The sequence below is a fragment of the Durio zibethinus genome, chromosome 12 (genome assembly GCF_047325235.1).
Source record: "Durio zibethinus cultivar Kanyao isolate XHJ-2024 chromosome 12, ASM4732523v1, whole genome shotgun sequence".
Taxonomy (NCBI): domain Eukaryota; kingdom Viridiplantae; phylum Streptophyta; class Magnoliopsida; order Malvales; family Malvaceae; genus Durio; species Durio zibethinus.
Genome location: NC_143173.1, coordinates 19335674 through 19355649, shown reverse-complemented (window position 1 = coordinate 19355649; position 19976 = coordinate 19335674). Strand labels below are relative to the sequence as shown.

Sequence of the window (19976 nt, the reverse complement as noted above, 5' to 3'; positions counted from 1 at the left end):
CCCTCTTCAACGTGAGAATTGCTTGCTTGTCTCTTCTTCCTATTCAAGTCCACATCCCACCGCCCCTAGACTTTTTCCTTTATTTCCTATATAAACCCTTTCTCCCATCCCAATGTCACAAGCATCAAGCACTAAATACACCACCAGCCTTTTCATTACACTCTCTCTTTTTCCCTCTCTTCCGCTCTCCTTCACCACTCACTTCAACTATTATTCCCAATGGCAATAGCAGCATTGTCCGCGACTTCTCTGCTGCTTTTTGTCTTCAATTTTTGCCTGCCCGGCACCTATGGTGATTATGGGGGAGGATGGCAAGGTGGCCATGCTACATTCTATGGTGGTGGTGACGCATCTGGCACAATGGGTAAGTTTAGGGGACTTTGTCATTTTATACAAAAGGAATGTAAGGAGAAAAAGAAAACATACTTAAAAGTGTCAAGTTCTTTTGTGCACTTCCAAAATTGCACTTAGCAACTTTAGGTGGTCTATAACTTTTGGTTTTCTTTTGGTTTCTTATATCCACTGCTACTATTTCAGGAGGTGCTTGTGGATATGGCAACTTATATAGCCAAGGCTATGGGACTAACACTGCAGCACTTAGCACTGCCTTGTTCAACAATGGTTTGAGCTGCGGTTCTTGCTATGAAATGAGGTGTGACAATGACCCCAAATGGTGCCTGCCCGGATCCATTGTTGTCACTGCAACCAACTTCTGCCCCCCTAACTCCGCTTTGTCCAATGACAATGGTGGCTGGTGCAACCCTCCTCTCCAGCACTTTGATTTAGCTGAGCCAGCTTTCTTGCAAATTGCTCAATACCGTGCTGGAATTGTCCCCATTTCATTCAGAAGGTAATATTTAACACCCTTTACGATCAAAACTTAGTTAAACTATATTTTTTTACTAAAATATTGATTGAGCTCATCTCAATAACATGTTTTTGTCGGGTCTAAACAGAGTCCCCTGTATGAAGAAAGGTGGAATAAGGTTTACAATAAATGGTCACTCTTACTTCAACTTGGTCTTGATCACAAATGTTGGAGGTGCTGGAGATGTCCATTCAGTGTCAATCAAGGGTTCCAAAACAGGATGGCAAGCAATGTCTAGGAATTGGGGCCAAAACTGGCAGAGCAACTCCTACCTCAACGGCCAAAGCCTGTCCTTCCAAGTCACCACAAGCGATGGCAGGACTGTGACAAGCTACAACGTGGCACCAGAAAATTGGCAGTTCGGACAAACATTTGAGGGTGGTCAGTTTTAGAGTTTCAGGACAAGGGGTCCTGAAATGGAAGTTTGTGTATGTAATAACCATTGTTTGAGTCGAGGGGAAGGTATAAGAGGGAGAGTTAGAGTAGGAGAGGCACAGCCCTAATGTGGCTGTCTATTGCTGTGGTGGTTTATTGGCACCCGCTAGGCCTTCTATATATTTTTTACTTAATTGATTAATGGCTGTGAGTTATAGTTTAAAGTAAACAGGGATATTCCATTGTATTGGCTTTTATTTAATTCACAGCCATGAATGAATATCAAATTAAAGATTTCTTCACTTAATTCCTAAGTCGACTTTTATTTTATATTAGTTTATATGAATGAATTTGATTGTAGATCTCAAATTGGCAATTTCTTTTACAACATTTCTCAATACAAATTGAAGAATTTTTATTCTTTTAAGCAAAAAAGTTTTAATTAATCCAAAAGAAACTTCAACAATAGGCAAGTTACCTGTTGCAAGAGGCCAATGTTTTAATTTTGCATCTGCCAATTTCACAAATATTCAAACCTGCAAATCCTGAAAATTGCAGCAACTTTATTGCTTAGGTAAAACCGACAAATTTTGAGATAATGGCGTGCCCTGTCCCTTAAAACAACATTTACGCTTACCTTGTTTTTTCTTTTATTTGTTTGTTTGTTTCATTTTGGTGGTTTTGGATGAATATGTACTCCAGACTAACCAAGAAAACAAGGTTAATTGCCTGTTTAACAAAAATGAGGAATCCCATGTGGCTGGTTTTGAAGAGGATTACGAAATGGCTACTTGACCTTTGACTAAGTAATATAATGCCTAACATCTATCCTTACACGTGTCATTACTGTTACTGATACTTTGGTGACACTGGAAGGAAAGCTTATGACTTTAGTGTCAAATAAAAAAGGTTATTAGACTTTTTTTTTTCTTTTTTGGGTACATCTACAAGAGAGCGACACTTTAATATACTAGTAATTCGTCATGCATTAAAATATATATAATTGCTTGTAATTCTAGTGCATGCGGTTGATTTGTCAATGAGCTTGGCAGGGTTTGGCCTAGCTCGACTTAAGATACTGGTTTTTGTTACCAATCAAGGTATTGTTTGATATTTAAAAGTGTTAATAATTGAATCTGATTCGATAAGGTTTATATGCACTTCTCTAGCTAACTTATAGGTGTCCGGCGGTGAACACTTTGGGGTTTTTTTTTTTTTTTTTTTATTGGTGAAAGGATTTTATTTAATTATAAACTATTTAGTTATGCTGGTATTGACTCTTTAACAGTGTCATGTGCTGACTGTGCTCTCCTATCCTTTTCGGTTAGAAGTAGAATATAGCTTTTCATCACTGTTGCAGGTAAAACTTAAACACTTTCACCGACCAATCCATGGCAACTCGGTTGATCAGGATTCAAGGGGTCAACTTTCTTATTTTTTGTCAATTACAATAACTATTGAGCCAACGGGAATTCACTTTGCTAGCAATTGGAGGTGTTCATGACTCTTCTAATGAATCATACCATTTGATGTACAATTATTTTATCAATATTGCTTGTATAGTCTTCTCATTTTCGCTATAAATCATTGTATCTATCTATTCTTTAAGCGTCCATGTTTTATTTTCTCATACTCTTTTAATGAATGTTAAAAAAAAAAAATTTAATTGATCCGAAACATGTTTGATTTTATGAGTTCATATTACTAAGCTTCAAAACCCCATTCTCGTTTTTACGCTACATTACATTCTAGCATTCTCAACAACCCAAGTATAGATATTATGAAGAGGAGGGGTGTGAAGTTTCAACTTTCAAACATTAATTAGAAGAAAAATCATCATCGGTGATAGCTCTGGCCAACTACAATGCTTCCCCTTCACAACTGCCATATGAAGAGCAGTCTTCAGTATCATTTTCCCTTTCCTTCAACTCTTCAATCTTCTTCACAACCTCTTTCAATTCCCACCTCCTCTCTACATTCCATTCGCAACAGCACATTCCAATCTTCAACAACTTCAACATCTCACCTTGCCTATTGTTGGTACCCTTCATTTCCTTGTCAAAAACCTCTCCTATCCATTTTTCTCTCAAAACTGAGTTCACCCACGTTGCCAAATCCGCATTGCCCCCTTTACCTTGTTTCAAATAGTTGCCTGGGAACTTGCCTGTCAGCAGTTCTAGAATCAGTATTCCGAGACTCCATACATCTGTCTTTCGTGTTGTTCGATCGTATTGGGTGAATTCAGGGGACTTGTAAGCCACCATGAATTGTTGAGCATGATCTTCTTTTATCACCGGAACTAAGCCATAGTCTGACAGGAGGGGCTCAAAGGTACGGTCCAGAAGCACATTGGAGGATTTTAGGAGTCCATGGGTAGTGTCAGGCTTGGAAGCTCTTTGTAGAGGTAAGCCAAGCCCTTTGCTACTCCTTTGATGATGTTCAATCTAGTTGGCCAATCAAGCCCTGTCTGACCTGGAGCACGCCTAGCTGAGGAAATTAAGCTATGAATTGAGAACTTGTTATAGTATTAAAGAGATTCGAAATCAAGGAGTGTCGAAAAGGGAGAGATCGTACCATGAAGATGACTAGCCAGGCCGCCATTTGGAACAAAATCAGACACCAGAAGTTTCTCTTCTTTTCTGTAATAGAATGCCGCAAGGGAAAGCAGGTTAGGGTGAGATAACCTTCCAAGTCTTAACATATGCTCATAAAATTCTTCCTTGCCCACATTGTTCATTTGCCTAAACCTCTTCACAGCTATGGATTGCCCATTCAAAAGGACAGCCTTGTAAGATGACCCAAAACTCCCACTGCCCAGAACCTGAGCAGAGGCCCTAAGCAGGTCTTGAAGCTCAAACCTCTCCATGTCATTCCTCACTAAATGCAATTTTGCATTTTCAGCTTTTTTGTAATGATCAGATGATTGATCTGCTTTCTTGCCCATAATGTTGCCGGTTTTTCTCTCTCGGACATTTTTTAATTGGGATGCGGTGGTTGGATTATTGCGGATATAATAAACAGTAGCAGTGGCAGCCAAAGCAAACGCAGAGCCAGTTACGGCAAGGATTATTAAGATGGTCCTATTCTTTGATGAGAACTTGCATTTAGATAGAGGCTTTCCGCATAGGCCTTTGTTTCCTGCTCCATGCAAAAAATGGTATTGGTTAGTCCAGGCCACATGGGTTTGCTGATTTGGTCTAGGGAAAAAATCGGTCACTGCTGTGAGATAACAGTTGAATTATGAGATATGTCAATACACAAATTTATGAAAAAATATGAGGAAAAACTTTGGTAAAGTCTACCCATCTAATACAGTATTTCAACTCCTAATTCAAATCTCATAAAACTTCAATAACGGGTATTGAGCTTATCCTATTTTTTCTTTAATTTCCTGCCTTCTTTGGTATGATAAAATGTCACCTAACGCTAATTTAACTTTTGAGGATGTAAAGTTTGAACGAAATTTTCTTACCAAAAAATGAGATTTAGCAAAATTTTATTATGGATCAAAGAAATTGAGATGATTAAGTATCGTATCAAAGTTAATACAAAAATTTTGAATTTAAAATTTAATTTAATTGATTCATATAATTATCTTTAAAAGTTAACATTTAATATATCTAAAATTTAAATCTAAATACCGATTATTTTTATTTTTATCAACATATTATGATTTTTTTTATACCAAAAAATTTAACGAACAAACTTTAAAATTTTTTACTGTAACTTTCTTTTAATTATCAATATCATAACTTTGAAATATATGTAGAAGACTTAGGACTTTTTAATATGTGTGAATGTCATTGTAGAGATTAAATCATAACCATTTGAATTAAAAATCTATACACTATCAACATACCACGACTTGATATTTTCACATTTGGGTGAAACCGGCTACGGTAGTAACAAAGGGAAAAACACCATTATACTGAATCATCATATACCATGTATTGATACCTGCGAAGAAGCTTGCATTCATGTTGCTCAATCCATATGGTATCTGACCCTCGAGCTGGTTATTAGATAGATCAACCATAACCAGATTCTTCTGTTGAAAATCTGGAATTTGTCCTTCAAAACGATTCCCTTCAAGACTCAACTGCGACAACCTTGGCAATGAAGCAACTGATTTTGGGATTTTACCAGAGAAGTTATTCCGTGCCAGATAAACCTTTTGCAAGGAGTTCATGCCAGCAAAACCATCCTCACGTATTTCACCTGAGAAAACATTGTATGACAAATACAAGGCTTTCAAAGCAGTAAGTTTATTTACGTCAGTTAATGGACCACCAACGCTCTTGTTCATAAAACTTAAGGTACGCAACAGCGGCAACGCTGTAAGTGTGTCTACATCAATTACACCCATTAGAACCATACTCTCCAGCTTCAGTCCGAAGACTGTCCCATTGCTGCAGCGTAAACCTGTCCAATTTGGATTATCGCCAGTGCATGGTCTTGATGCCGAGTCATTCCAATTAGCTAGTGCGGTGCCATAATTGGATAAAGAGTTCTTAAACCTGAGAAGGATTTCGGCCTCAGTTTCACCCCATGATGGTCCAACGAAGCATGTTAACATGAATAGCAACAGAAACCAATAACATGCTTTCTTTTGACCCATTTTTCAGACGTAATGAAGGTTTCAGCTTTGGTTTGAGGGAAGAGTGGTGGAAGAGAAGAGAAAGGACTACGGATTTGATGAGTTTGATGCGTTGCGAGGGGAGAAAAAGACAGTGGGTAAGAGGGATTGACAAAATCCCGTTAAGGCTAAGCTGTGTGGCGGGCAACTTAATGCTCTGATAAATTGTTGTTTATTAGATGTTGGTCTCATTGATTCTTTGGTTTTTGTCTTAGCAAATTGTTTTTATTGGTTAGAGTGCGGCTGGTTGGTTCTCGCCTTTGAAAGGGATGGTTACGTGTATCTTATAATATAATTGGATAATCTTGCATTAATCGGGTTCAAATTTCAGGATTTCCAACCTCAACAAGTTTTTTGAAAGTCCTAAGAGATTTCAGGATTTTCAAATCATTATGACAGTTATGGTGCATCTAAAAACAACCAAGGAAAATGGAAGACATAAAACAAGCAACAAGAGCTATATACTTTCCAATTTATTTAGTAAAAATAGATCCCCAAAATAAACCAAATTGCTATGCTCTTCTAAGGGAATACGTCAAGTAGGTGTGTCTTTGTACATTGGCTCAACTCCTCCTCCCATTAACTAATTCTACATACCCAACACAAGTAGTAGCTCCACACAGACCATAATGGCTCTTCAACAATCAGCAGCAAAAAAAGAGTCTTGCGGGATCTTGGAATAGCAGATTTGTAGAAATTCCTGAACCCTTCCTTTCCTTTCTCTAATGTGGAAGAAACGTTTAGCAGACATTGCAGCTCAATTGATGGTAAAGCATGTAGATAACATAACAGATTACATGAATCTACTTTGACTTAAGGTGAAGCAAAATATGAACGCAGTGAAACTCCAAGAGTAAAGCATGTTCAATCATAACCTCTATGTAAACTGTGAGACTTACATGTCTTTATCTTTGGATAAACTCCAGGGGATTCTGCTAATCACGCTCTCATCTACTATCTTATAGTGATGGGAAATTTTGCCATGGATCATTCCACAATATTTATCCACATGCTCTTCATATTTGCCATAGAAGACAGGAACAGTAACGGATAGGGTGGTTCCTGCCATCAGCAAATGAGAAATACAGAGAGTAATTGAGTACATCATTTAAGATTCCTTACACATATATGAAAGAAGTCATTGATTAAATGCCTCCCATTTTGCAATCGATTTGCAAAAACAGGCACAAATATGCAATAGATCCTGATAGGAGCTTGACATCAGGTTTTTGAATTTTTAACAACACAAACTCATGGTTGTTCATTAGAAATAAACCAAATGAGGTTGGGATTAAAAAACTAAGTTAAATTTAGTTACATTAATGTAATTAGGTCAAACAAAAAAAAAAGTACTAATTATATCCATGAGAAAGATGAATCTGCATCAGTTGACAGATAAACTTGCTTACCAATATAGGCAAGTTTGAAGAAAGAGCAATAGCTACCAATGGCAGACAAGGGCCATAGAAAAGTCACAACCTGCCAAATCTACTAAAAGTTAGAAAACATTATCACGCACCAGCCTTCCGGCCATCCCTACCCCCCAATAAATACATAAACAAGGACAGAAGAGCAGGCAGAGTGGAACAGGTTTAGTGAGATAGCAAAAGTGGGTAGAACCCAGGACCCTATACAAACAGCATGAAGTTCCACATGGCATGAAGAAAATAGAGACCTGATGCAAACTATTGATAGACCATCTAGAAATAAAAAATAGGTTAGATTGAACAGAAAACTGCCGCTGGAAGAGCAGTTTGTGAAGCAATATCATCTGGTTCAAAGCAAACTGGGTTTAAGTATGAAGTTAGAGTTAAATTGGCAAGTTCTGTCGATCAAAATCCCCCAATTATGTGAGATCCCCCACTCCCGGAACTTGAGAAAGTAAACAGAGTTAGCAGAACCACTACTCTTATTTCCTTACACCCCCATCCAAACACACCTTGCTACTAATTAGTACCTTTACGAATAATAAAAAAATCACATATTAACTAGATCATAATACCACCAACAACACCGCAAATCTCTATACATACAATTCTACTTCAACATTGATTCTTTTTCCTATTATCCATGTTTATATTGCAGAACAGAATACTTAGTTGAAACACAACTGATCTAACTGACCTTGAAAAAAAGTCGAAAATCTTTGCTAAAGAGTTATATCATGAGCCATAAGAAGCAAATTATTGATCTTAAAACGAAATGATGCTGTGGCATTGTTAACCATTTCCTCTGACAATGTGAGCTCTGGTAATGTTTGTAGTTGTCTGCTTAATTAATAAACCGACACCATTGTCAAAAACAGCTTCAGTATTAAAAATGAAATCAACACATATACAGGCAATATTATTCATAACTATTTCTATAAGCAGCAGAGTTGGCATGGACAAATAACAATACAATCAATATCAGCAAGACATCTGAACAAATAGATATGAATGGTAATCCAGGCCACTCAAATATGAGCCAAGCAACAGTAGCAACAACAATGACACCAAAAGAAACACTCCACCGCTTCCACAATAGTATATCATCCACTAGGAACATAAGAAGCAAAATTAGTTAATTTACCACACAAAACAAATACTAGGGTGAGAAGATAATGAGCCAGGGCGACAAAGTAAACTTGCAGCAATAATATCATACTGCACAACAGGATTTCCACAACATCAACTAATCAGTAATTATAATAAAAGAGTGTTGCTGGATTTGGGCTATGTTTTACAACACATATAGACAACAAAAACAAAATAAAACAGTAGAAGAGAACAGCTACATCTCTTTCCCTACGGTAGTAGAAAACTTAAAACATAGTACCTCAGATTGTAAGAGTTACATATCATTTTGCCTATGCATCAATAATGAGATCTTCTTCATAAAATTCACTTCTCATTATTGTCTTATTTGCCTGATATTTCATTCCAATTTCGAAAGGGGCAGTAACCAATTTCTTTTGCCAAGCAATATTCAATTCAGTAAAGAAATTAAGTTGATTTCATTCAAAAACAAGACCCAACAAGAGAGAGAAAAAAATTGGGACATAAAATAAAACTTTTTTTTTGTTTTAATTTTTTGACCTTTACCACCACCTAAAAACTGGTGAAGTGAACCTTGACGACCAAACAAACGATAAGCATCTGAGGATGTTGATGAAGAAGTGGAAGGTATTGTCTGATTTCTTGTTTCTTCCCCATTAGTGTTACTCGAGTTCTCCATTAACTGCCATCAACGCCCTGTTACAGGCGTATATTAGAAGTTGTTATTACTGTTGGTGGTATTATTTAATCTTTTTTATTTGTTATCATGAACTGGTGTGTTTTTTTTTTTTTTTTGGTTTTGGACTTATGTCAGTGTATTGGTTGAGGCCCGAGTCTTGGTCCGTGACCTTGAGTAGCAGTTGCTATTGTGAACTGGGGTTGTCACAGAATGGTACAAAAATAATGAGGAATGCATGAAAGAGAATATACACAAATTCCGTTGATTCCTGGATTCTTGTTTTTCTCTTTCTTCTTTGTTTCCCTATTTTCTTTTTCCAATTCTCAGCTAATGTACTAGCTGAAGTCATGCTAGTTTCTGAATCACTCATATTTTTTTCCATTTAACAATCATCACGCCCTTTTTCGGTTTTTAACTTATACCCAGAAATGAAAACTCACAAATTTCGAATCTTTCACCAAGTTTTCTCTCTTTGTAACAAATCTGAAGGTTCCCAGATGGCCAGATCTGTATCAGAGTTGACGAACAAAGAAAATAAAAAAGACCTTTTCAATTTATTTTGTTTGGAAACAAAAGAAAGTTACAAGGTGACGTCACCCAATATTTGTCATAATAATAATTTTTTTTTGGGAAAAGGCCATTGTTGCATTGCACGTGTCTTTGTCATCATTTGCAACTTTTCGGAAAAACTTGCCGAATGTTACCCCTTCTCTGACGGTGAATCCAATCCCCAACTTACAATCGAAACTGCAACTGTAGCCATTGCTGATGTTGTCCCAATTTCCTCTCTTAGACAATGAAACAAAGATTTGCCTCCATGAAGGCTTCCCAAACCCTATTGAGTAGCAGGCTGAAGAACACAAGATGAATAAATAGTACTAGAGGCAGGGAAAGAGTGGTTGACATTAAAGACTCTTGACTTCTTGTCTCTCCAACTTGTGCAGGTTTAACCTTCTATATTGTTTGATGGTGTTAGCTTCATATTGCACAGTTAGGTTTGTCAAGCATGATGAAAACCTGTGTTAATTTTCGTGTTACTAGAAGAGGAGTTTAATTATTCTACCAATGCATATCACATATAAGCTTGAAACTGGCAATTTCTAACCAGTTTTATTTTGGGTATTCATTCAATATATTAGATTCATTTACTTTTTCCAATGATTAATCTTTTCTTGGTTGGAACAATTGGAGATAATAATAATAATGTCATTACCTTAACATTAAGGCTGCTCTTAACAAAATAATGTTTGATTTTCCCAACCTGCCTAAGAAAAGGACAAAATAGATAAACCCAGAAAAAAATGTACATGAAGATCTTTTGCTAGCATAAATGACTAGGTCTGGATCATCTCATGTTACAAAGGGCTGTGGTTGTGAATTATAGAAAACTAGAACTAACTAAGAAGATTGGCTTCCAAATCTTTTTTGTGGTCTTCTGTCCCTTGAGTCAGCTCCTTAGCCCTCTTAGCTTGGTAGTTCCAATCAGTGAAAACTAGAGTGCAAATCATCATACACATACATGTAGCTTGTGCTGCAGCAAGCCCAAACCACAACCCAAGCAAATCCATCTTTAATTTAAAAGCCGCATAAGCAGCAATTGGCAAACCAACAAGGTAAAAGGAACAAAAATTTATACAAGCACCCACATTAGGCCTAGCAGAACCTACCAGGATTCCACATGCTGCTGTCTGAGGACAGTTTCCAAGCTCACAAAAGCCTAATATAGGTAGGACAACTTTTGTCAATGCCAAAACCTGAGCCTCATGTGTATATAACTTTCCCCACACGTCCTTTACTGCAATTGTGAAAGTGAAAGATAGCAGTCCACATACCATTGCTGTAATGAGTCCTATAATGGTTATCTGTCGTGCCTGTGCAGGCGCTTCAGCCCCTAACTCTTGCCCAACACGAATTGATAAACTTGAGCGTAGAGAATGAGGAAAAACATATAAAAGTCCTGTTGTTTGCATAAGAATTCCCATTGCAGCCACACTTGTCTGTGGATTATTAATTAAGCCACAAAGTAGCACCATTATCTCATACCACCACCATTCTAAACATACAGAAAATACACTTGGAATCATTAGTGTCACCAGTGATTGCCAATCTCGATAGCATTTGGTTACCACTTGACCATCCCAAGGTTTTATTGCTGTTTCTGTAAAGAAGAGATACACTAGCAAAGCTAAATTTAAGTTTAATGTGTTGCAAGCAGAGGCCAGAGCGATTCCTCTAACCCCCAAATCCAAATATATTGTGAGGAAGTAGTTGATTGGAAGGTGGAGGATTGTGGCCCAAGTTGCAGAAAGAGTGAACGGTAAGGTTAGACTTTGGGCTCTTAAGAAAATTTTTAAAGGACTGAGGAGAGCTTGGGCAAGCAATTCAGGAATAGAGTATGTGAGAAATACCTTTGCCACTGATATTATGGTCTTATCCTGACCAATTGATAGAAGGATGGGCTCCATGTTCAGCCATAGTAGGGTGATTGGTATGGCTGCAAGTAATAGGAGGCAGAGGGTCTGTTTAAAAGTTTGGCTAAGAACTGTCCATTTTTTGGCTCCAAAAGCCTGACAACATATAGGTTCCATCCCCATGGCCAGACCATTCATTACAGAATAGCCTGTGATGTTTGCAAATCCCATTGCCAGTGAGCCTCCAGCTAACTCAATGTTTCCAAGATGTCCCAAAAACAACATTGAGATTAAGGACTTGGAGTAGAAAATCAGGCCAGAAATTACTAATGGGAATGTGATTTTCCCCAAAGATGTCAGCTCCTCCATCACCTATGGAACACACATGAGATATTAGGCAACACGAAATGATATACCACTAGCAAGAATGTACTTCCTAAACAAATCTAGAAAATTTTGGCAAACAAAAAAAAAAACAAAGCTAGAAAATATAACGGCTTGCTAGATATAGCCGAAAATTGGATTTACCATAAATATGAAGAAGAAAAGAACCAGCCTGTCAAGCAAATTGAGTGTAGTTTTTGCTGTCTTTTGAGAACTAGGGAAATTTTTCTTCAAGGCTCTTGCTTCAGGTCAGGATATATTCTTATAAACTAACTTTGACCCGAAAATTAACTTTCTGTAAAAGGATGAATAACAATATGCTTAGATGACTTGTTCTCTATCTTGGAGCCAGCCATAGCTTGCAAGTATCATTAAAATGAATATCTGGATAAATTTTCTTCTGACTACTTTGTTAGAAAAGGCACTATCCTCTCTGCAGCCAAATTGCAATTCTGAAAACTTTTAATTAGTTGCCCTCATAAATGAAATACCATTTCCCTCTTTGCAAGTTTAGGAAGTTTTTAAGAGAATACTGAAGAATGCGCTGTGAATTTAACGGATTATCTAGATTAAGAAGGGTATTTAAGGCTGAGAAGATGCACTTCCTTTATTTGTCAAATGAGTAACAAAAATTTGGCCACAACTATTATTTGCCGGTCTCATGAATTTCATTCCTAAGTTAATGTATATTCTTGTTTAATGTTTTTTCATATTCACTCGTATTACCACTATCTGTCAGTTAAAGTTAAAACGCTAACCTCTAATGGAAAATGATCTCCCAAGCAGTCAAAGATTCTTAACAAGTTTCATTGTAGCTTCAAAACTGAAATAGACATTTGAGTTCTTTGATTACTGGATTAGTGATGTAGATTGTGGAAATTCAGGCACAACATCACTTTTCTAAATGGATGGTAAATTGGAAAGGATGAGGCAGAAGATGATGAAGCTAGTTTAACTCATGCTTGTTCTGAGTCAGTAGATTTGCTTAACTTAAACATACAGATAAGTGAAAATCAAATAGGGTTTAAATTATTTTACCAATCAATAAGGGAAACATGCATCTGTCTATTGTTAATCGCATGTTTGATCAGATGCTTAAATAACAGATTTGTGGAAGTTTTTCATATCAGAACTACATTGGCTTGATTTGACTATATATCTATGAAAGCTACTTATCATTCTTGAGATGCTCTAAACATATACTTATTGTACAGAAACTTGGTTTCTGTGACATTAAACTCCCATCTCAATTGAGTTGAAACTATTTAACTCCTATTTCAGAGAAAAAACAGCAGAAATATTGCCCTGAGGACAAAACAGCTGGTTTATAGGAGCAATAATTTTCTTCTTTGTTTGAGAATTCACAAATCCAAAACAGAATTAGAAAATCACATTCTTTTTTTAAAGCATGAGCAGTATTTTTCTCTCTGGAGGCTTGCTCACTTAAGAACTGATAAGTTAAGCAGTCCATGTCTTGTATTTGTTCAGTGTTAATTACTTTGCAGTGTTTCTTTTACTAGTCTCTGGTCCCTTAATATATATTACAGCTAGACTACTTTCACCATCTAGAAAACAACTTCTACAAGTAGTACATTGGTGTATAAAATCCTCCGTGTTATCTTAAGACAGCAATAGAGTAGCCAGGAAGTTACAGAATGTTAAATAACATCTGTGGAAAGTTTCAGGTTTTCAGAAGGGAATAAACAAGACAGTAGATCAACATCTGGGTCCAAAAGAAAGAAGAGCAAGAAAGTCACCTTAATTTTCTGCAACCACCCCAGAAATTCATTAAGGAACCTACTTCCTCCAGTTCTAGGACTATTGTTATAATCATTTTTATTTCCGTGAGAAAACACTTATTTACAGCTGGTTGTAATCTTGTAATCTATGTATTTATATTTGTATCTCTAGAATTAAGTATTTGTATCCCTAAAATTAAGGACAAAAAATTAAGATAGACAATCCCTCAATTATAGGATTAGGTTTTTAGGAAGATTTAGTTTCCTAGTTTAACCCCTAGTTAGTCGTATATAAATCTAAGGTTCTTGTATAATTCTGAATGAGCAGTTTTTTAATATACATTCAGTTTCCACATTGATTTATTTCTTAGTTTTTTTCACATGGTATCAGAGCTTTTAGGCTTTTCTTGGGAAGCAAAATTTTCAGTATTCATTGCTGACTTCTATTTTAGGCTTTCATTGCCGAATCATGTTTAGGCTTTCATTGTCGAATCCTTCAAAGAAAGATATCACTACCACTCAATTTGAGAAAATGTTAACTGAAAAAATCACTGGAGTACTATAGATGTCTCAGAAACAATGAGAGTTCGACAGGAAAGAGATTGAAAAGCTGAGAAACTTATTAAAAATCCTTGAAAAGCCTACTATGGTATGTTATTTGGGTAAGGTTTCTAGTTCAGGTAAAGCTTGCGGTTATCATAGATTAAATGTCTCGGCTAAGCTTATTACAAGTTCTTGGGTCATTGACTCAGGATCCACAAACCATATGACACATTCCTCACAAAAGTTTAGTACATATAACATGTGTCCTAGTAATAAAAAAATTGTGGTTGCAGATGGTTCACTTACTTTAGTGGCAAGATTAGGAGATGTTTAAGTTAATCCATTGTTTGTTCTAAAAAATGTTCTTCATGTTCCTGGATTGTCTACTAATCTGATATCTATACAAAAATTTACCGGAGATATGAATTGTAAAGTAACTTTTTATCCCTTTTATTGTGAATTTCAGGACCAGAGTTCGGGGAAGATGATTGGACTTGCTAAGGAGAATGGTGGATTATACTATCTTGAGACTTCAAATAACACAAGTAATATCAAGAATAGTTTACCTTTGTCATTTCTTTCTAAAAAATCTTTCAATAAAGACAAAATCTGGTTCTATCATTTTCGTCTTGGACATCCTTTTTTTGGAACTTTGAGAAACATGTTTCCTTATTTGTTTAAAGGATTAAATGTCGAAGATTTTCATTGTGATATTTGTGAACTTGCAAAACATAGACGTGTGTCTTTTCCAATCAGTAACAAAAGAAGTTCTACTCCCTTTTACTTGATTCATAGTGGCATTTGGGGTTCCTTTACAATTCTTAATATTTTTGGTGCGAGATGATTTGTTTCATTCATGGATGATTGTACCAGGTTCTCTTGGGTTTTTTTATTTAAATCCAAATCAGATGTGAATAGTATATTTTTAAGCTTTCAAAACATGATCCAAAATCAATTTGGAGTGAAAATCAAGAGATTTAAATCTAATAATGCAAGAGACTACTTCAACCAGAGTCTATCCACCTATTTCCAAAAAAAGAGGATTATCCATGAGTGATCTTGTGTTAATACTCTATAGCAGAATGGAGTGATAGAGAGGAAAAACAGTCATTTATTAGCCACAATCTGAGCTTTTCTTTTTCAAGCAAATGTACCTAAATCTTATTAGGGGAAGCTGTTCTCACTGCCACACACATTATAAATAGGTTACCTTCAAGGGTTTGGGATTTAAAACTTCTATGGAACTACTCTCACAATTTTATCCCAATCTCAATACCACAAATAATCTCACACCTAGGATATTTGATTGTACATTATTTGTTCATGTTCACAGTCATAACAAGGGAAAGTTGGATCCAAGAGCGATTAAATGTATTTTTGTGGGTTATTCCTTAACTCAAAAAGGATCTAAGTGCTATCATCCTCCTACCAAAAAATTTTATGTGTCTGCAGATATCACTTTTGAAGAAAGTAAATCATTTTTTACTCAATCCTATCTTCAGGGGGAGACTTCATTCATGGAAGATGAGGATTAAGACTTTTTTTTGCTTGATTTATCCCTTTTTTCAACATTTACACCTATTAATTTTTTTGAGTCGAAACTTATTTCTGCTGAATTCAAGTCAAACACTGAATTTGAGTCTGAACCTATTTCAAATACAGAAGATGTGACAAAGGATAATATTGTTCTTGATTCTATGAAGGAATTACAGGTGTACTCAAGAAGGAAAGTTTCAGATCTTGAACCAGTGCCAGTCCAAGAACCTGATCCTAATTTTGGAAATGAGGTAACTACAGTTTTTGACTCTGTTTCTCAAAATAAGCATGAATCTCCTAAAACTATAACTAGTAATTATGATCTGCCTATTGCCATTAAAAAAAGAACCAGAGAATGTACTAAGCATCTATTATACCCAATCTCTAATTTTGTGTCATTTGAAAAATTCTCACCATCCTACAAAATTTTTTTTGTGAGCCTAAACATTATTTCTATTCCAACTACATTATCCGAGGCATTATCTAGTGAGAAATAGAGGCAAGCCATGAAAATAGAAATGAAGGCCTTAAAAAAAATCAGACATGAAAACTGGGAGAGTTGCCTAAAGGAAAAAATCTAGTGAGGTGTAAATGGGTTTTCACTGTAAAATACAAGGCAGATGGTACTGTTAAAAGGTATAAAGCTAGGTTAGTGGCTAAGGGCTACACTCAAACCTATGGAATGGATTATTAGGAAACCTTTGCTCCAGTTGCCAAGATGAATATAGTTAAGATTTTGTTATCATTAGCTACAAATTACAAGTGACAGCTTCAATAATTTGATGTAAAGAATGCTTTTCTACATGGTAATTTGGAAGAAGAAATATATATGAAGGTTTCACCTGGATTTGGAGGTCATCTAGAAGCAAACAAAGTATGCAGGCTGAAAAAGGTTTTATATAACCTTAAACAATCTTTTAGGGCTTGGTTTGAGAGATTTGTCAAAGTGATGCTAGCAATGAGATATAAACAGAGTCAAAGAGATCACACATTGTTTATCAAGCACTTTGATTCAGGAAGAGTCACAGTTCTATAAGTGTATGTTGATGATATAATTGTAACTGAAGATGATGAAAAGAGAGAATCTCTAAAACAATGTTTGGCTAGAGAATTTGAGATAAAAGAGCTAGGGAGATTGAAGTACTTCATAGAAATTCAAGTAGCTCACTCACAGTATGGTATCTTAATCTCACAACAGAAATATGTGATGGATCTTTTGAAGAAAATTGAAAAGCTAGCATGTAAACCTGTAAATACCTCTATAGATCCTAATCATAAAATTGGAGAAGCTAATGAAAATGTTGCTGGAAATAGAGAGATGTACCAAAGATTAGTTGGAAGACTCATTTATCTCTCACATACTAGACCTGATATAGCATATACTGTGAGTATGGTAAGTCAATTTATACATAGTCCTAAAGAAGTGCACCTACAGGCTGTCTACCATATATTGCACTATTTGAAGATCAATCTTGGGAGAGGTATCTTATTCAAAAAAAATTCGGGGTTAGTTCTAGAAAGCTATACAGATGCTGATTATGCGGGCTCAGTAACTTATAGAAGATCCACTTCAGGCTACTACACTTTTTTAGGTGGTAATCTTGTGACTTAGAGGAGTAAAAAATAAAATGCGGTGGCAAGTTCAAGTGCTGAAGCAGAGTTCAGAGCAATGGCTTAAGGAATTTGTGAGCTACTATGGTTAAATATTATCCTAGAAGACTTGAAGATCAAGTGGGATGGACCAATGAGACTCTATTGTGATAACAAGTCTACAATAAGCATTGCACACAACCCTGTGCAACATGATAGAAAAAAACACATTGAAGTAGACCAGTATTTCATAAAGGAAAAACTAGATAGTGGGTTGATTTGTACACCTTATGTATCAACCAAGGGTCAACTTGCAGATATGCTAACTAAAGGTCTTAACAGTGCAACATTTCAAGAAATTATTTTCAAACTGAGAATGGAAAACACCTATTCACCAGCTTGAGGGGGAGTGTGAAAAAATACTTATTTACAGCTGGTTATAATCTTGTAATCTATGTATTTATATTTGTATCTCTTGAATTAAGTATTTGTATCCCTAAAATTAATGACAAAAAATTAGGATAGATAATCCCTCAATTATAGGATTAGTTTTTTAGGAATATTTAGTTTTCTGGTTTAACCTTTAGTTAGTAGTATATAAATCTAAGGTTCTTGTATAATTCTGAATTAGCAGTTTTTCAATATACATTTAGTTTTCACACTAATTTTTTTCTTAGTTTTTTCCACAATTTCCTCTGTTGGAAAGATCGCTTGGCAAAGCTGCTTGGCATTTGCTTGAGGAGCACATGATTAAGATCTTTGCAATCAAATAAGATAACAATTCTCTTGGCTCAACAAGACTTGAAATTTGAAGGTAAGAATGTCATGCTTTTATAGTGAAACATGCATGTTAGACATAGATTCAATTGAGGAAAGACCTTAATCTTTACTAATAATTTTTGTCATTTTCAATGTTGCACATAGTTTAGTCAGGTTTTAGTTCTTTCAAACTTGTAAGAATTAGCAGAAATAGGTAGAATGCATTGCATTGAGAATGAAAACAGAACAGAACAACATAAACAATAAAATATCCACTGCCCTAGAAATTTGTCTTCTGGGGTAGTACCAAACACGATGCTCTTTTGAGAACAAAGAAGATAACATACTTAATAATAGCAGTTAAACTTGAAGCATGGCGTTTTGCTGCAAAAGAAGCTGAAGATTTCTTTGGACAGTCTTTGGATTTGAGCTAAGCATTTAGGCAGCATATGATTGGATACCAAATTGATATATTCCTTTGATTCTATCTTCATTTAGAAGTTCAGCCTTTCGGCTATATTTACAAATAGTAAGTACAAAATGTCACAACCAGAACCAGCCGAACAAAGTACATATATACTATTATCTAATGTCCCATTTAAAAAAACTGTCAATATCTTTACCATACTTCCATCTTTATACAAATGTTCTAAGAGTATTGTAACTTGAATCTAAGACCTCTCCTAAACCTCATCCTCGTAGAACCTTTATATATAAGTTAAATGATATAAATACTTATCTGTATGCACGTGTGTGCTGGCAAACATTCTGCTTGCTTGTCATGTGAGTGAAAATAATGTGAAAAAATGAATAGAAGTTTTCGATATTCATTGGTTTGATTTTCAGCCGACAGGTATTTTTTACTATGGCTACCATGTTTCATGCTTCACTTAGAGCGTGTTGCAAAGATATTCAAAAAGGAGAGATGCTGCTTCTTTTCTTTTCTCAAGTTTTCTCCATGGTATAATACATCAATGACTGTGAACTCCTTGTAACTGATATGCAGAATTGAGTAGGCTCCCAAAGATGTCAAGTATCTGATTCCCACCAAGATCCTGATGGGGGTTGTGTTGCATCTGAGGTGGCTTAGAGTAGTTGGAGGAGCTCTACAAATATTATTTGTGTAGTAGCCTGCAGTGTTAATGTGTTATTATTGTGGGAGGACTTAAATTTTTGTTCAGACATTCAGCAATCAGCATCGAAATGAGAAAGTGTATGGTATGAAATCCTACAACCTTAGTTAGAAACATGTAACCTGAAACCAACCGGTGGTAGAAATGGGTGATTTTTCTATAACACCAGGCCCCACAGAAGCAGTAATAACTCTTTTTCTGGGCCCTCAATGTTTTATATGGTAGTATTTTGTATTTTGGAGAACCTTACCTAAACCTTATTATTCTCTCCTGTGATGTAACCAAGCCGAGACCCATCCATTTTCCAGTCCTGTCTGTGGGCTATTTATGGGTGCACCTAAAGTTAAAAAAAAAAAAAAACCGAAAAATTTAAAAAACGATTTGAAATGTAATATTTGATCTGATTTAAATAATTTTTTATTTAATTTGAATATTAAATATATATTAAATTTAGATTAAATTTTATATCGAAACAAAAAAAAAATCAAAGAATTATATATTTTTATTAAATTTTATATATTTTTAAATGTTTAAAAAATAAAATAATTATTTTATATAAATATATTAAAAATTTTATTAAATTAATATATAAAAAATTAAAAAAATTAAATTTTAAAAAATTAATGAATCCAATCAATAAAATTTAATAAAAATAAATAAATTCATATCAATTTAACAAAATAATTTAAATTCAAATTAAATTTTATAATTTTATAATATTATATGATTGAAAAAAAAAATCAAATCCAATTAGATCTCGTCCTATTCTTATCACCCCTTGAATTC

The 19976-nt window shown here is 35.3% G+C and overlaps 2 protein-coding genes, 1 long non-coding RNA gene and 2 pseudogenes across 6 annotated transcripts; 2 read left to right on the top strand and 3 right to left on the bottom strand.

Annotated features, from left to right (window-relative positions):
* Nucleotides 1-117: 117 nt before the first annotated feature.
* Nucleotides 118-1557, top strand: LOC111297005 (expansin-A10-like). 2 transcript variants are annotated; one of them, XM_089740990.1, is made up of 4 exons: nt 118-184; nt 219-364; nt 538-850; nt 957-1336. In XM_089740990.1, exons 2-4 carry the CDS (start codon nt 220-222, stop codon nt 1258-1260), a joined length of 762 nt encoding a protein of 253 aa, XP_089597116.1. In that variant the 5' UTR covers nt 118-184; nt 219; the 3' UTR covers nt 1261-1336. The 2 variants fall into 2 exon arrangements, with proteins under 2 accessions (XP_089597116.1, XP_022747259.2); XM_022891524.2 differs by having other exon boundaries at nt 118-364; nt 957-1557.
* Nucleotides 1558-2831: 1274 nt separating this feature from the next.
* LOC111297723 (putative LRR receptor-like serine/threonine-protein kinase At4g31250) lies at nt 2832-5861 on the bottom strand. The gene is given in 4 exon segments (XM_089741801.1): nt 2832-3617; nt 3620-3730; nt 3818-4381; nt 5201-5861. Coding segments are annotated over 4 exon segments (1893 nt in total). The 3' UTR covers nt 2832-3060.
* A 566-nt stretch (nt 5862-6427) lies between these two features.
* Nucleotides 6428-9253, bottom strand: LOC111297106 (reticulon-like protein B16; annotated as a pseudogene).
* An 88-nt stretch (nt 9254-9341) lies between these two features.
* LOC149515855 (uncharacterized) lies at nt 9342-19549 on the top strand. Of its 3 annotated transcripts, XR_016326066.1 has the most exons (5): nt 9342-10039; nt 14639-14717; nt 15876-15959; nt 18005-18112; nt 19064-19549. It is a non-coding gene; the product is annotated as an uncharacterized LOC149515855 (long non-coding RNA). The 3 variants fall into 3 exon arrangements; XR_016326064.1 differs by having other exon boundaries at nt 14639-15959; XR_016326065.1 differs by lacking the exon at nt 18005-18112 and having other exon boundaries at nt 14639-15959.
* Nucleotides 10057-14644, bottom strand: LOC111296464 (protein DETOXIFICATION 53 pseudogene; annotated as a pseudogene).
* Nucleotides 19550-19976: the final 427 nt, after the last annotated feature.